The sequence below is a fragment of the Haemaphysalis longicornis genome, unplaced genomic scaffold (assembly GCF_048455015.1).
Source record: "Haemaphysalis longicornis isolate Haplotype H1 unplaced genomic scaffold, Haemaphysalis longicornis Haplotype H1 scaffold_6, whole genome shotgun sequence".
NCBI classification, from domain to species: domain Eukaryota; kingdom Metazoa; phylum Arthropoda; class Arachnida; order Ixodida; family Ixodidae; genus Haemaphysalis; species Haemaphysalis longicornis.
Genome location: NW_027526407.1, coordinates 188977488 through 188994147, shown reverse-complemented (window position 1 = coordinate 188994147; position 16660 = coordinate 188977488). Strand labels below are relative to the sequence as shown.

The 16660-nt window shown below is 46.2% G+C and overlaps 1 protein-coding gene across 1 annotated transcript in view; it reads right to left on the bottom strand.

The window, feature by feature from the left end:
- Nucleotides 1-449: 449 nt before the first annotated feature.
- LOC144142125 (uncharacterized) overlaps nucleotides 450-16660 on the bottom strand; it is a 35166-nt gene continuing 18955 nt past the window's right edge. The window contains exons 3-5 of the mRNA XM_077673529.1: nucleotides 14292-14339; nucleotides 6384-6461; nucleotides 450-1319 (exon numbers count right to left, since the gene is read on the bottom strand). Of these exons, the coding sequence (XP_077529655.1) occupies nucleotides 647-1319; nucleotides 6384-6461; nucleotides 14292-14339 (799 nt within the window). The 3' untranslated portion in view covers nucleotides 450-646. The remainder of the gene's footprint in view (nucleotides 1320-6383; nucleotides 6462-14291; nucleotides 14340-16660) is intronic.

The window sequence follows — 16660 nt, the reverse complement described above, 5'->3', positions numbered from 1 at the left end:
TTGTCTCTGTGTATAGGTGTGTGTATGTACTGCATTGCTCATAGTTTTTTGAGAAACTGCTTTTATTCTGCTGTTTATTTTATTTACTATGGTGAATTGACTTTTTTCCTTTTTCCAAGGTGGAAAATAATTGTTTATAAAAAACTTTGTGTACTCCCGATAATGCAAGAGAACTATTGCATGTTACAAACTCGCGGCGAACAAAATAAAATCTGGGTTGTATAGACTCCATCAGTCTGTAAAGGTGCAGGTTTTTCCATTTTGTCCCTCTCTTTTTGAGGAGAAAACAAAATAATTATTTGATTTGTAACTTTGGTTTTAGGCTGGAGGGAACACTTCCAACAGGAGTGCGTCCGAAGCTCGTGTTTTCTGTAGCATAAAATGTTTTGACTTACTTCCTCACTCTTGTGTAAAATATTCATTTGTGATTTTTCCTTTTTTTTGTTTGAAACTCCGCCTACTCAGCTCCAGCATAAACAATTTCTCAAGAGAATAAATAACACTGTGATATAAAGAGTGATGAATTGACAGAGAAGTAACTACAGGTTTGTTATCAACACAAAGAGAGCCTATGATTGCCCCTCTGACTCTAAGAGGCGTCAGAAAAGTCGTCGTGGTATTCAGTGTTCGTCGGCATTTTTGCACATCACATAACTGCACAGGAACTCTTCCCTGAGTCATTCGAAGTAATACAAATACCAAAGTGAGTAGAAATATAAGATCTCTGCTCGGCTTCAGGTTCTATTTCCATCTCTTGCACTTCTAGCTTTCTGATGATTTCGTACTCTTCTCCAAGTACTGTCCATCTTTCCCGTTCCTGTTGTTTACTCCTTTCTTGTTCATCTTCCAGTTTTTCTATTAATTCGTGCTCTTCTTCAAGTTGTTTCCATCTTAGCAGTCTCCCACCCATTTTACTCGTTCCTTTCTTGTCTCGATTTATCCTTCGACGTGTTTCGTGCTCGTCTTGCTGCTGTCTCCGGCTTTTCGGCTCCTGCTCTTCCAATTTCCTCCATCTTCCGTACTCTCCCTTCGGTTTTCTCCTTCCCTGCTCCTCTCGCAGTTCTCTTCTTTCAAGTTCTTCGATCAATATTCTTCTTTCTCGCTTCTTCTCCATTGCTTTGGAGAAACGTGCTTCTTCCTCTCGAAGATCCTCAAGCATTTTCTCGTGGGCTTCCTTAGCCCCGCACAGGCTTCTCTTCAGTTCGTTCACAATGTCGGCGTGGATCCTGTGCGCCTCCGTCAGACTCTCATCCAAGTTGCACAAGGTGTCTTTCATTATTTCCTTCCTCTTTTCTTGTTCCCTGTAACAGCTCGCTGACCTATGATAAAAAAGGAGAAGAATATAGTTCACTCCATATTCCCTTTACAAATAGTTGGTATACGGCCATAAATAACGTTGCTTAAAAAAGGGCCTTTACCAAAGTTTTCTCATTTTCGAGGTTTTTTTGGCAGGGCTTCTTGAAAATATGTTTGGAGGATCGAAATTTAATGTAACAAAGTGTGATAGCCCACAGACAAACAAAAGTATCCGGACAAAACCAAACAACCAAGCGAGATTCGAGAAAGGTACCAAAATCATGTGTCCTAAGACCTACAGCCCTTGTGTGCACGTTAGATTCCTACAAAGAGAGTTCTCAATGACCTTGACCTGTGTTCCTTTGTGTTTATTTGTGAATTCATAAATGTTAGTACTATTGCGTGCACCAACCTCTATTAAACAATGCCCATCAAATATTGCGCATTTATTTGTGTGAAGTAGCAACATATACAACCACAGATACTGCCCCAATTATACAGGGTGATCAAAGTTAAGTCGACAGTTTTTTTTTTTAAATAGGCGCTTAGATTTACGCGAAGCGCACCTCTACAGTGAGGTTATGCGTCCGGGGGGACACATAAATAGGAGGTAAATATAGATTTCGGAGGCTTAATTAACTAAAATTGATTGATTCCCTTTTTAGTGGCTACAGTAATCAGGCATGTTTGTATTGGAAAGTTAGACAAAATTATGTTTCTACGCAGTTTCAATTAGCAGAATTCTTCTAGCGCATCCGTAGTCCGAGATATCAAATGGCGAAGTTTAATTGCAGTTTGCATAATTACTCATGCAAGATAGTCTGCACCGGCGCAAAGCTTCTCCCTTCTGTGACGTGCTGCTGTGTACGGTGTTTATTTCGACAAAGGGGTGGAGGCATAGGCAAAAATGATAACTGGCACCCATTCCTTCTTGCCTGGCGTTATCGCAATCTGCAGTACTCGGAACCGCTTTTGAAACACAACAAAAGGGAGGACCTATGCGGCGGTCTTGACTTCTAGCGTGCATAATCATGGGAGCGGCAATTAAACTTTGCAGTTTAATATCTCTGTACGGATGAGCTAGAAGAATTCTACCAAATGAAACTGCGCAGAAACACGATTGCGTCTAACTTTCCAATACAAACATGCCTGGTTACTGCAGCCACTAAAAAGTTAATTAACCAATTTTAGTTAATTAAACCACCTACATCAACAATTATCTCCTAATTATGTGTCCCCCTGAGAGCATAACCTCACTGTAGAAGTGGTCTTTGCGTAAATCTAAGCGCCTATCTTCTAAAAAAACCTGTCGACTTAACTTTGATCACCCTGTATAGCGGACACACATGCAGAGCGTGAATATTACGACATGTGTTGAGAGGAACGTTATTCAACCAAATAATAACGTGTTGTCCAGCAGAAAATTTTATTAGTGTGAAAATGGACTTCATTACAATTTAGCATTGGAGCCGTTGCCGTTTAGCATAACGGTCAAATATGTAAATAAACTTACAAGGGCAATGAAAGTTAGCATTATTAAAAATAGTTATTTGGATTTAATGAAGCTTGAATATAATTTTAGAATATTACGGAAAAGGGTGTACGTTTTGAAAAACTACCATTGTGCAACCGTACATTATACAAGTTACGAACGACACCTATATTAGGCTTAAGGTGTATGACAGGACAGCGATATTTTTGCGGCGCGCGACCAATTGGAACGCAGTTGCGGCGCCTACCATTCATGCTTTTAAAACATTGAAGGTCTGCGAAGAGAGCAAAATCAGCCACAGCGGCTATTAGTAGCAAGGCAGGTAACTCTGACGCCATCTATGCTTAGGTGGCTTGACATGGGAGCGTAAGAGGTTGCGGTATTGTGTTTCCTGTAGTTTGAAACAGGGCAACAGTGCCAGTGTTTAAAAAGAGAGATGACGTGTACTCTAGCGTCGGAGCTGACTTACGGTGTTTGGCTTTTGCTAAGCGATGGAGAAAGAGTGAATTCCTTTAGTGAATAAAAAATTGCCTCAGTTTGGCGAAAGTGGGTAGACAGGTGGTAACAAGCTCAATAGTGGTGCCCGAAGCTAAGGGGCCCAGATAAATAGCTCTGAAGCAGCTGAAGCAGATATTGGGGTTACGAACTATTCAGGGTTACGTTTCTTGCTTCGACAGCTGGTGAATACGTGATATTTGAGTGTTTCGGCATGATCACATACTCTGCCACTAACAGGTTGCGAGGAAGCGGGCGATGTTTTCGCTTTATTTACGCAGTTTAAAGTTATGGCCTGGTGTTTAGTTGTTCCATTAGGATTTATAGATTTTCGTGTTGTTTTGTTTTCTGCGCACACTTTGCAATTTTTTTTTTTTGGGGGGGGGGGGAGAGATTCCCGTGTGAAACGGAAAAATAGCGTGTGCTTAGGCGCACGCCAAGTTCTTCATAACTTTCAGGAAGGGAGTGTGGTAGTCGTGGTCGCAAATTGCAAAGTATGTCAGTTCACGTGCTCTTTTGTTGGCTGACTTGTAACTTTCTACACTCTTGTGTGTGGACCTCCGCGCTATGTTGAGACCTTTTTTCAAGGAAGAAAGTTGTACCTTGCTTGTGGCAACAGCGTCGCCTACGAGAATCGTTTGGGCGCGATGCTCCTGCTCATCTGCTGATGGGAATAATTTTGTCAGTTCGCGCATTTTAACCGCCATAAGGCGCTGACCGACTTGCCGGTCGACGCTCCCGCAGTATATTGAAATAATGCGCCGGCTGTACTTTTATTGGTGTTCACTGCCATTCTTCACATGTCAATCCCTTATAATCAACTTATTTAAACACGGAAACGTCATATCTAAGCGCCTTTTTTTTTGTCACGGTTCAGCGCCGTGTTCTCCCTACTTGTAAAAAATGACACCAGTAAAGTATTGTCCTCAACAGCTCGCTCTCGGCCAGTCGTGTTTCACTCCCCGCCAAGTGATGCTGGTTAAGAGTGCGTCTTTCCGGAGATGTCGTATGGAGCGGAAGCTTGGCGACGTAATAAATGACTTGAAAGCATATTTTATGCGTAGCTCCACCCGCCACGAAATGAAAAATTGTAGGAGTAACATTAAGGGAGGTGAAACGAGCTTCCTGGATAAGGGAAACAAGTAGAGTAGAAGATATCGTGGTTCAAATAAAGGTAAAGAAATCGACTTAGATGAACTGATAGGCGGTGGACCACCAGGCTAACAGAGTGGATACGGGGAGACGGGTTTGGAAGAAGGGGAGAGCCAATAACTCGATGGAAAGACGAAATAAGAGCTGCAGGGGTAAAAATTGACTCGAGCAGCGTAGAACAAGAGCGGATGGAGGTTGATGGGAGAGGCCTCCATGCTGCAGTGGATCTATTAGGCTGGTATTGGTGATTATGATTATGATCATCATTATCATTTTCATTTACTTCAGGAGTGGGTTACTCGAGTAACCCGCTCCTGAAGTGAAGTGGAATTCACCTTTCTGATCAGAAGCACGTCTGAGGGCTTCTAAATGGGTTAGATATTTGGCAGTTTTAAAATATTGTAGAATATGGAAACCCAGTGTTGGAGGCTTCGAAGAAGTTAGGATAACCCAAATACTACCAGGATTGGCGGCTACCGGACTATCCTGGACACCGGGGCACACGGCGTACCTACATCGAGACAAATTACCGCAGGAAAGCCGCAAACCCCTTGACGAGACTGCGCAGGTGAGATTCCTGCTGACAAACCCTGAACAGGCAAGAACAAATCGCAAAGACTTGTGCAAGCGCAGCCGGCACACCAGACATCATAAGCAAAGGGTTTAATGTAGTCACGTCCTCTGCATCGACACCCACTTGCACCTTGTGCGGGACAGGAATAGTGCCGCATTATTATCTGTCACTGCACAAGCTTCAGAAGACGTAAGGATGCCTTAATCGAGAAAAAGTAATCCGCTACAGACCTAAATGCATATCTTGGATTACTACACAGCTGACCATCCTTACCCGGAAAAACAGGCAGCTACGCGATCGAAAAAGACCCTGGCAATCCTCCCTCCAAAATGGCATCCATGACTGGATGCACAAAGGCGTGCTACCCAGCCATCACTTCCTATCGTTTCTAAACCTCATTGAGCTACGAACCTCCTGCTTGAATAAAATAAATAAATCAATGGCGCTGGGTGCACATAGGAAGTGCCCGGCTTGTGCCTATCCGAAAACGGAATGTCGCATGCTGTGGTGAGCGTGCCTACCCGAAGCTCAGCCTCACCTTTGAGGTGGAGCTTTAGGTAATGTTCAAAAAGTGATTTTTATTTGAGGTGAAGTCGAAACTGGTGTGGTCAGTTAGCCACTTGTGGCCCCACTTCGCGGCACGCAAGGGGGAGGTGGGACTATAGGGAAATGTATTCGCCGAAGAACCACACTGATGACGTCTCCCCTCATTCGGTGGTTACACCAGGTGCCCGGGCCATGTGACCGGCACATAACCATGAGAGTGTTTATACACTGCCTACACTAAGAAATTCAGTGCTTTTATAAAACGTGTTTACTTGTCCTTAACTGGGTCGTTTGAAAATAAAAATATAATATAAACAAAAACGCCAATGTGTTTACGTGTACAAAAGGGTACTTCAGCCAGTAGTGACGACATACATAGGCCAATGCAATAATTTTTCCATGGCTTCACCCACTAGCTCTCCTAATTCGTCTCTGCACACGGGTCGAATGAACAAGTATATTCTAATATTTTTAAACGTTTCCAAGGAAACTTCCGGCCCTTTACTCACAAACCTTGGAAGGTTAGTACTCAGCCTCCGTAGAAATCAGAAAAGCACTGCCAACAGGTGGTAAAAAAAGTTTAAGAATCAAATACCGTTGAGGGCTAATTCGTGAAAGCAGGATCACAGCACCGAAACAACATCTTCCAAAGAAATTTCAATCTCAATTCAAGTAACAAGACACTGCTATCGTAATCCGCATCACAAGAAAATATTCACTTTTAGGGACAATGTTCGCGAGGGTTTAAAGGCAGCATGCAATTGTGAGCGTGAATCATAGTAATTGCGGGAGAGATATGCAGGTCCTGTCTACCTTGTTTGTACTTACACTTCACTGCAAGCAGCAGAAATTTGTGGCACTGCATCCACGAACACCTGCAGCAGTACCATCCCCCACTCCAGAATCCTGCGACGTTGCACACGGCAAAAAATTAGTGCGATTAGGTTCAAATTCGAAGTGCTGTTGTGTTTCTTCGGTGTAACAACAAAAGTGGAGAAATGTGTGACGAGTTAAAATTCAATGCAGGCTTCAATGCCCACGCAGGCATCACTGCGTGGGCTTTGTGTTCCCATTGCCCTCAAACTAGAGGGCTCGGTTCTATGTACATGTTTTGAAACCGCTTCTCCAATCCCGTTCATCTTCAGCGCACAAAAATAACACCGACAAAGAAGACAAGGACATAACGCCTGTCCTTGCCTTCTTTGTCCGTGGTATTTCTGTGCGCTCAAGATGAACATAATGGAATACCAACTAGCCCGAAAGCATGCTCTTCTGAAGTACGCAAAGCGACGTTTCTTGCACGCCTCTCCCGCACCATGCCAACCGCGGTTTTTCTTCAACCACCTCAATGGGCACATTTGCTCGCTTTATAAGCAGTGTTGACTACCCAACGCTCGTTTAGTTGCCTACAAGTATCAGAATTTCACTCCTTCCATTCCTATTCCTTCCTTTTAGCAAGGTTGCACTGGATGCACACTCGATTTTACAAGTACAAGCCAGCCGCGCTTTGACTTGACGTCTCCGTAGCAATGTAAGCAGTGGTGCGAAACAGCGCCACCGCACTTGGGCTCTTTGTCTTTGTCCATTTTTTTTACTGCGCCGGCGGATCAACAGCGAAAATTTTTGCCGGCTTGGTTTGTGTGTTGCTCTTTGAAAATAGGTGTGAATATTGAGAACAAAGATTAATTGTTCGAGAGCAGAAAGTTGCCTTTAGTCTTTGGGCTTGCAGTAATTAAAAGAAATTTCGAATTTGCCTGCTGCAAATATTAGAACGCAAGCTCAGAGCTTTGCGTCGATTTTAACAACGCCGCTGAGGGAGATTAAAGGGACACTGAAGTGAATTTGTCAAGCTCCCGTTTTTGCTTGCACTGTGTAGACTGGCTCAAAATAACACACTATTCATCGTTTATCGGGTTGACAAATCTGTAATTATTTTACAAAGCGCGAAAGAAGAAAAACTACTATGCGCGGTTTGCGGCGGCCGCACCAACTAAAGGCTGTGACGTCAGGAGGGGGGGCACTGTGATTGGACGACGCCCAAGGTTAGCAATCAAACAAGTTTCGGTTTCGGTTTCGGTTCTGTAAAACAACATGCTTGACATCTGATGGCGTTGTTGGATGGGCATTCTCGACATCTCAGTTATCGCCGTACCACGCTTCTGCCATGTTGTCGGCTGTCAAATGTCTAAGATAAACCTCCCAGGGCGGCTTGGAATCGTAGAAATCACTAGACGAGGCCTACGCAGTGGATGAATTCCCTCCGCGTCACCGCAGACTCTCAAATGCCATGCGCTTTTCCCGCATATTCGGAGCTTGCCTCACTCATGACTGTTCGTAAAAAGCTAGTTCGCACCAGGCCAAGGGTGTGCTGATTCAGGCCTGGGCCCACTGCCCGCAAGCAGTCGGTGCTTGTGCAACAGCACGCCAAAGAGAACTCGCTAGCGCGTCATTGTCAGTATGCGCGCGTTCTGCGATCTCGCTCGTGGAGCAGTGAACGTTACGGCCCAAAAATGGTGAACTCAGTTCAGAAAACATCGGCCGCATACGAAAAAATCAACTTACAAAAAAAATACATGTACCTATAGGGGATTCGAACTTGCGACTTTCAAAGCAGAATTCCAGCGCCTCAGACCACTAGGCCACGACCCTTTTTTTTTCTTTATTGCCTGCTTTGGCACATACAGAACACAGACATTCATTCACAGACAGCCGTCAACCTGACTTTGGTTGACGTCATGTGTTTAAAAGTCCCTTAGGTGTACCAACGATTCCATGTCTGCAAGACATTCGGGCGGATTCGACACATATTTTTGATTTTCCACGTATTCACTCATTGCCTCTCTAAAATACTGTCTCGCGCTTCGCGCATCGATGTCAGAGTACCTTGCAGCCATTCTTGCTTTCCAAATAGAGCTCAATCCAACAAGCATGATCAGGTCGTAAGGCATACCATCCTCGTTTTCAACAGGCAAGTACCGTATGCCTTGGGCATCCACAGGCAGATCCTTTTTCAGAGTTCGTTGGAGCACATCCCACAGGAACACAGCATCCCAACAATTGATGAATACATGCTCAATAGTTTCAGCTTTTTTGCATATGATACAGTCAATTCCCCATGGAACGAACAAGTCTTTTTCTGCCATCCACGTCTTAACAGAAAGGGTTCCAGTATGCAGTTTGAAGAAAAAAGTCTTTACGCTCAGGGGAACCTGCATACGCTTAACTCTTTTAAGCACATCTTTACCCCTACCTACTCTATAAATCAACCGGTACATTGGTTCAGGGAGGACTACATCACACACGTCTTTATACAACTTTTTCCTATTTACTTGACACAAGTATTCCCAAGAAAATCGAACAGCCAAGAAACGGCATGACAGTGCAACTTCTCTCATAAAACCATGCAGGCCGCCAGGTATAACATTGGACGTGGCTATAATATCCGGTAACGCTCTACACAAGCGCAATTGACAGATAGTTCTTAACGTTGGGTCCTTAACATCGCGGAGAAACAAGAAACGGTTTACAATTTGACGTACAAACAAGTGTGCTAGTCCCAAACCTCCGTCCCTGACCCTACGAAACAGGTTTGTCAGACTTGTCCGTTCCCAGTTTGACCCCCATATAAACACAGCGAATACACAATGCATTCTTTGAACATTTGCTCGGGAACAGTGAAGAACCTGAAGGACATACCACAGCCTGCTTACAAAAAATAAGTTGCACACAGTCGTTCTTGAAAATATTGATAAGCTCCACCCTTTCCACTTTTCTGCCCTTTCTTTCATTACTTCGGCATCCTTCCTCGAATACGGATCGCTGTCTTTATAAAACTCCAAAGGCACACCTAAGTACTTTGCCGGTGTGCTGACCCAATTCATGTTAGCGAAGATGCTTGGGGTTGATGGCCAATTTCCATGCCAAAAGCCCAGGCATTTTTTTCAGTTTACGGCACTCCCATTCGCCTCACATGATCGTTTGACAATTTCCACTACCGCATTGATGCTTTCGACATCTGAACAAAAAACAGCAATATCGTCCGCATAGGCTAAGAGTTTAACTTCTGCCATATGTAGCCGAAATCCGTGTACGCTGTCGCTGCGTATAATACTTAAACAAAGTGATTCTATGTATAAACAAAAAAGTAACGGGCTAAGTGGGCATCCCTGGCGTACAGAGCGCTGTACTTCTATGCTTTCTCCCACAACCTTATTTACTATTAACCGCGTCTTGCAACACCTGTACGTCATGGCCACACCTTCCCGAATAACAGAGCCAACATTCGCATAGTCTAAAATGCACAGCAATATTTCATGGGGAACTCTGTCGAATGCTTTTTCTAAGTCTAGTTGAAGCATCGCTACGTTGGTTCTTGTTGCATCGCAGCATTCTAACACACAACGGGCTGTGTGGATATTCGTGGAGATTGTGCGTCCCCTAATACCACACGTTTGGTGTGGTCGCACAAGTTCTGTCATTACTGTTTGGAGCCTTTTAGCTAGTATCTTCATGAATATTTTATAGTCGACATTGGTTAAACTGATTGGCCTATATGATGTGGACTGACGCAGCATTGCGGGGTCCTCGGTTTTAGGAATAAGAACTGTGTGTGAAACGGTAAAAGACGTTGGCACAACATTAATATCGTAAGCCTCATTATACACATCTGTCAAAATTGGCGCTAATTCATTTCTTAAGGCCTTGTAAAAGGCTGCACTGAGGCCGTCAGGCCCAGGTGACTTTCCAGGGTTCAGATCTTTAATTGCATTCGTAACCTCCTCTATTGAAATTGGGAGTTCTAACAGTTCTTTTGTTTCATCCCTAAGTCTGGGCAAAAGATGAAGGTAATCATTTTTGAAGCGCTCAACATCAACTGGGCTATATGCGAACAATTTTTTGTAGTGTTGGAGAAAGCAGTTTTCTATTTCGTATTTATCACTTGTAACAACACCTTGCCATTCAACTTCAGCAATGTGATTTCGACGCGCATGCCACTTTTCGGTGCCAAGCGCTCTCTTTGTCGGCGCTTCATCGGCGATAATTCTTTCGGCCCTTGCCCGTACCATCGCTCCGCGATAGCGCTCAGTCTCGAGTGCATCTAGCTTCTGTTTCACTGTTCGTATCTCGGCCGTGAACTCGCCTGGCATTCGGCACTCTTCCCGCGTTAATTTTTCTAGATTCTCGCGCAAAATAGTTTCTTTCTTTCTCTCCTCTCTTTTTATTGCTACCGATCGTTCTACCGCGTCGATTTTAGTTTGCTCTTTGAACATTTCCCATTTCACACCGGGCCTTATTTTGTTGTCAGCGTTATGTTTTTCTATACGCATCATTAAGTTGCTACTGAACACTTCATCCTCTAATAATTTAGAATTCATCTTCCACAGATCCCAATTAAATTTTTTGTCTTGCTTGTTCGAACCTTTTATCGAAAATACGACCAGACAATGGTCACTAAACGTGACCGGCCGCACACAATAATCCTGACACAATGGCACCAAATCGAGCGTGACGTACGCTCTGTCTAGTCTGGCATGACTGGCTGCCTGAAAATGCGTAAATGTGACCGCTCGCCCACCCTCGAGACACTCGGCAACGTCTTCTAACGCAAAGTCATTTACTATATCCCCAAGTGCTGAAGTGCTTCCGTCTCTGTAGGCTGTGGTGCTTGTTTTATCACCGGTGGCTAGCACGCAATTAAAATCCCCTAGCACGATGAGTACCTTGTCGCTGTCACAGTACTGGCGCATGCCCTCAAAGAATGTTTTTCTTTCGTTTAACGTGTTCGGAGCGTACACGCATATAATCCTCCATTCCAAACCCGACAGCGAGAAATCGCAAACCACAAGCCTCCCTGAATGGCAAGTCTCCACCTCATTGACCTGAACACCCACACTTTGGCGCACAAACAACACACAGCCCGCTGACACTCCGACTGCGCCGCTTACAACAGCATTGTATTGCGTCGTAAAGCGGCGCACCATACTGTCCGTCTGCTCATCACCATTGACCTTAGTTTCTTGAACCGCCAATACGTCAAGGTCAAGTTCATTAGCGAGGCGGTATAGCTGGTTTTGCTTCTTTTTTGTGCTTAGCCCTCGCACGTTTAAAGTGGCAATTCGCAATGTTCTAATTAGCTACGTGGTCGATTAGTGAAGAGAAGGCGACAGCGTGGCGCTTACCATTGCATTGCAGCGCGTCGTTCGTGCGACGGTACAGGGAGTCAAGTCCGTCGATTTCCGTTCACACTTCTTTCGGGAGGAACGCTTGGAGCAGGACGCAACAAAGACCGCCGTAAAGCAGGCGCCTTTGTGGGCGGCTCAGCGGCCACGCTGTCGCCTGCTGCGGTGCTTCCGTCGCTCATTACGTCGTCGAGCGCACGCTTCACAACCACAGGGCTCGAGTTCCCGTCGTCGGCGCCTTCGCCGTCGGTGTTGGTGAGCGTCACCTCAGTTGGTTCGTCAGCTGCTCCCTGGTCTTCCTCCATACTGTCACTGTCGGTGGAAAGAACCGGTGAAAGAGACTGCGTCGCGTCCCGAGGACGAGGTTCTTCGGGCAACGCGGCTGCCGCCGCGCCTGGTGACGCTGCCTTTGTCTCGCCCGGGTTGTTGTCCTTGACGCGCGTTCCCCCGGCGGTTTCCTCGGCTTCGGTCTCGTCCATCATGAGTTCCGCAATATCTTCGCCACTTGCCGGTGCGGCCACCTTCGCGTAGGTGCGAACACAGTTACCTTCTTCGTGGCCGAACTGACGACACAGCGCACACCTCGGCACCCTGCACTGGCGTCGCACGTGGCCCTTTTGCTGACACCGCAAGCATTGCGGCGCCCTTCCAGGCACCACCACCAACATCTGGTCGCCGGCAACTCGCACCTGGTGCGGGAGGTCGTCCATGGTTATTCCGGCTTTGAGCCTGAGAGCCACGAGGCGCGTCGTGGAGGCCTGCGCTGTGCAGCCCTGCACACGCCACCGGTCTTTGGTGACCTCCATCACTTTTCCGTAGGGCTCCAAGGCGTTCCGCACTTCGTCGTCGGGAACATTGTGAAGAACCCAGTGAAGTTTCAGACGCACTTCTTGATTCTGCGGATCAATCACGATGCACCGGCGGTTCTTCACAGTCACTTCCTTCAAAGCGAGCAGCTTCTTCGGTCCTTCCGCATCTTTGAAGGTGACCGCCCACAAGTGGTTCATCTGGTACGCCCCTAAAGCGATAACTTCGGGGAGCAATGCCAGACCAACCAACATGTCGCGGAATTCTTCGACCCGATAAGGTCTAGCTTTCACGTCAGCATGCAGAAACAGAGTGTTCCGGGTGGTCGGTCCGCTGGGAAGGTGGGGTAGAATGACTTGGTATTCCTCGTTGACAGATTCTACACTGGCAAAAGACCTGTTACCGCGGGCCGAAAGGCCCGCCAACACCGCTCCACTGGGGGAGCTAGACATTTCACGTCCGTCCTCTACGGTGACCGGAAGTGGAACACTAGGCCACGACCCGGCGCTGGCGGGATTGGATATATAAGGTTTATAACGTATGACCAGTTTACACTTTTATTTATTTTAAGCATTTTAAGTACTTTATGTGACTATTTGTTGTATATCACTCCTCCAGTATGTGTCCCCCAAACTTCCACAATATCTCACGTCTAGCAATTGCATTTCTTTGACGGAAAAGCGTTCGCAGATGTGCGGTCGTGCTGCTGACCGCTGTGCTTGTTTACCCAGCGCAAAAAGTGCTTCCTGCTCCCTAGTTTTGCGCTGTACGGTAAAAGTTTCAGTTGATTTTATTTTCTTAGTACCTATATTGACTTCGCTGACTCTTCTCCCGCCTTCAATTGGCCTTAGATTTTCCTACTAGCGTAAAGTCAGCGAAGCGTCGCATGTGCACTTGTGCAGCGCTTGTGTGGAGCGACCCGGACTCTGAGTTTGACACAGTGTACAAACTAACAAAGTAAGGAAAGGCACATTCTTTCATTCACAAAGGTGTTGTGGCTTAGTTTAAATTGAGCGAGCGAATAGCGACGACCCGTCGGCGGCCGGCGGACGGAACGCTGGGCCGACTGACTCGCTCGGTACGTCGGCTGGTCGGCGAACCGTGCAGTAGCGCAGCCATTTTCCAGCTCATCTCCTGCTGACGTCACACGAAAACGCCACAGAAAATGGGCGAGCGTAAAGAGAGGAGGACAGCATTTTCGAATTGATTTTTCTACTAAATAAATTCGCGTAAACACGGCCAGAGTGGTCGAAACAATGCCTACGGACACCGAACTACAATTTGCGCTAGTAATCCCGCAATGTTTACAAATCACTTCAGTGTCCCTTTAAGAGAAACACTTTTATGATGGTTAAGTAAAACCTCCGCAATCGTTCACACACACAGTCAAATTCATAAAGCTGTGGTGTATTTTAAGCAGATAAGAAGTGAAGGTAAGTGCAGAGTTTATTTTAATTTCATAGCTACAGTCACTGGTAATAGATCGACTGATTGATTATAGGGTTTAACGCGCCGACGCAACGCAGGCGATGAGGCGCGCCGAAGTGGGGGCTCAGGGTTAATTTTTGACCACCTGGGGAGCCTTAACGCGCGCCGAAATCTCGTACACACGGGCGACTTTGCTTTTCGCAGAAAATCGGCCGCCGCGGCCAGGAATCGAACCCACGACCTCGTGATCAGCAGCGCAACGCCTTAGCCACTGAGCCACCGCGGCGGGTCACTGGTAATGAAGATACTAGAAAAGACTCACGTTCCCCGAAACTGGTCGCTTACTCTTGAAATTCCGTGATCTATGGCCCTGAAATTGAGAAACAATGATTGTATCATGCCTGCGCAAACACAATTTGCAAATACAACAAGAATACAAATACAGCCAGAATCTTGATAGAATAGTAGGAAAGTTTAGCTAAACCACAATATAAAGGGGAACAACACTTAGTTCGAGTAGGTGAATAAGCATTCCTAGTAAAAGAGTACTCCCATATCTATTGCGTTTTGATCCCAATTTTAGTGTTGTTGAAGTAAGATGGCATCAGCGCTGTACGTCGTCCACTCTTCTTTTTGTCCCCGTGTTCCTTGCGCTGTTTTTATGAATCTTAGTGTTGTTTCCCAATTAGGCTTGCACTGGGTTTTGTAGATGGTATTTACATAAACATTTAGTGGTAGAGTCGTTCTCTTGGCAACTCTGAAAATCGCCATGAGAGCGCCCGGCGTGTCTGCGCATGCGTGCACATCTCGCTGAACAAAGCGTCCGTCGTCTCCATCTTTAAAACACGGGCCTCGACCGTGGCGTCAACACACATATATATCATCGCAATGACATTGTGTGGTCATGCTGTACTTTCCCTAGAGAAATTCGATCACCAACGGAGAATGGAGCTGCAGTTGCGAAAGAAGGCGGCACGACGCACGAAATGCCTACGCTGCAGCACAGTTGCCTGCGAACACGGATATTCGACACAGATGCGCCCGTACCATTGCAACGGCAGAGTCTCCATTACGATCATCTCAGGTAAGTGCTGTCTAATGCGACGGTAGAGTAGCATTGAGTGCATTGTGAGCTGGGAGACTAGCGACCTCTATCAGGAAGTGGCCGAGCTGCCGATGGGGAAGGCGCTTGCCGAGAGCAGAGCAATCTGTGTCCACGACTTCACTTGTCTGGACAGGTCGGTTGTAGGACGCTGCGAAAAAGAGTAGTTGACGTCAAGGTAATGCTGTATAGGTAGGTGGGACACAATACGGCCGCTGCCGGTACAAACGCTGTGCTCGGCCCGTGCATTCCACGTTGCCTTAGAAACGGGGACGTGCAGGCTCCGGCATGGCGGCGCACACACATGGTTACCGGCCCGAGCGCCACTTCAGCGAATACAAGCTCCTTGCGGCTTCTGCAAGTCGTGGCGGGATGGTTCTTGACGTCACTTCCATTGGGCTTGTGACACAATTCCATAAGATGTGCTTCTGGTCTGCAGGTCCTGCGGGCGCTCGCAAGGCATGAGACTCGCGAGTCCACAATGGCGAGCTCACGTCTCGGATGAGTAGCCACCAGGACGACGCCGAGGCCCGCGTCGCGGGGCGTAAAAACGTCGTTATGCCGGCTTAAATAAAGTTTATTCAATCCAATCAATCCAATCCAGCGAATACAACCTACAGTATCTCTATTTTATTGGCGCCGAAGAGCCAATGGCCAAAGAGCGCCAAAATCCATTCTTTAGTTACACATAAGTGAAAAGGATTATTAAAATGTTTATGACATGCTTGGCATATAGTTAAAATTGGTTATGCTGTGGGTGTATAGGGCCATCGATTTAATACATAAAGATGGCCATGAAGGGTGATAAAAATTACATTGCATTAAAAGAACCAGCAGCTCGGAAACATGAACCCCTGCGCTGGAAAAAGTATGAAAGCTCGCGGCGTATAAAAAAAGCCACAGTACCTGCCTCAATTCCCGAGGGTGTGAGGTTACACGTGGTAAGAGATGCGGCTTTAGAATTCAGCGTCGTTGAGGAACCCTAAAAGACGTTTCCATGAGAACTTAGGTTAATAAACTAAAAACCTTTATGAATATAATTCCGCCTTGGTACTCGGTCTAACGTCCTACATTCAATTAAAATGTGCACCCCAGACAGTCAGTCGCCATACTTGTGGCATATTTTTGCTTTTACAACGTTGGTAATGCGTGAGAGCGTGGCATGTGTGTGGCTTATTCGAAGTCTGCATCTGGACGCCTCAATGGATGTACTGTGTTTTAGTGGCGAAGCACCTTAAGGCCGAGGCTTGTCTGGCATCCGGCGTCCGTGCTCACGGCGCAGTACCATGTAAATCGAAAACATCTGTGAACAAAAGGTTCACAAAAGGTTAACAAGAACAAAATAAACAGTTCACAAAAGGTTAGAGAGAGAGAGAGAGAGAGAGAGAGAGAGAGAGAGAGAGAGAGAGAGAGAGAGAGAGAGAGAGAGAGGGAAACACGCACAGCATCGTGTAAATTGAAACATCTGTGAACAAAAAATTCACAAAAGGTTACGGTAAGAACGATCCTCAGTGATTCGCCCACTCGTGATGATTCACTTCGTGGAGATGCGTGCATTTTGTTTGGTTTGCATATCTGCCTATCTGGAG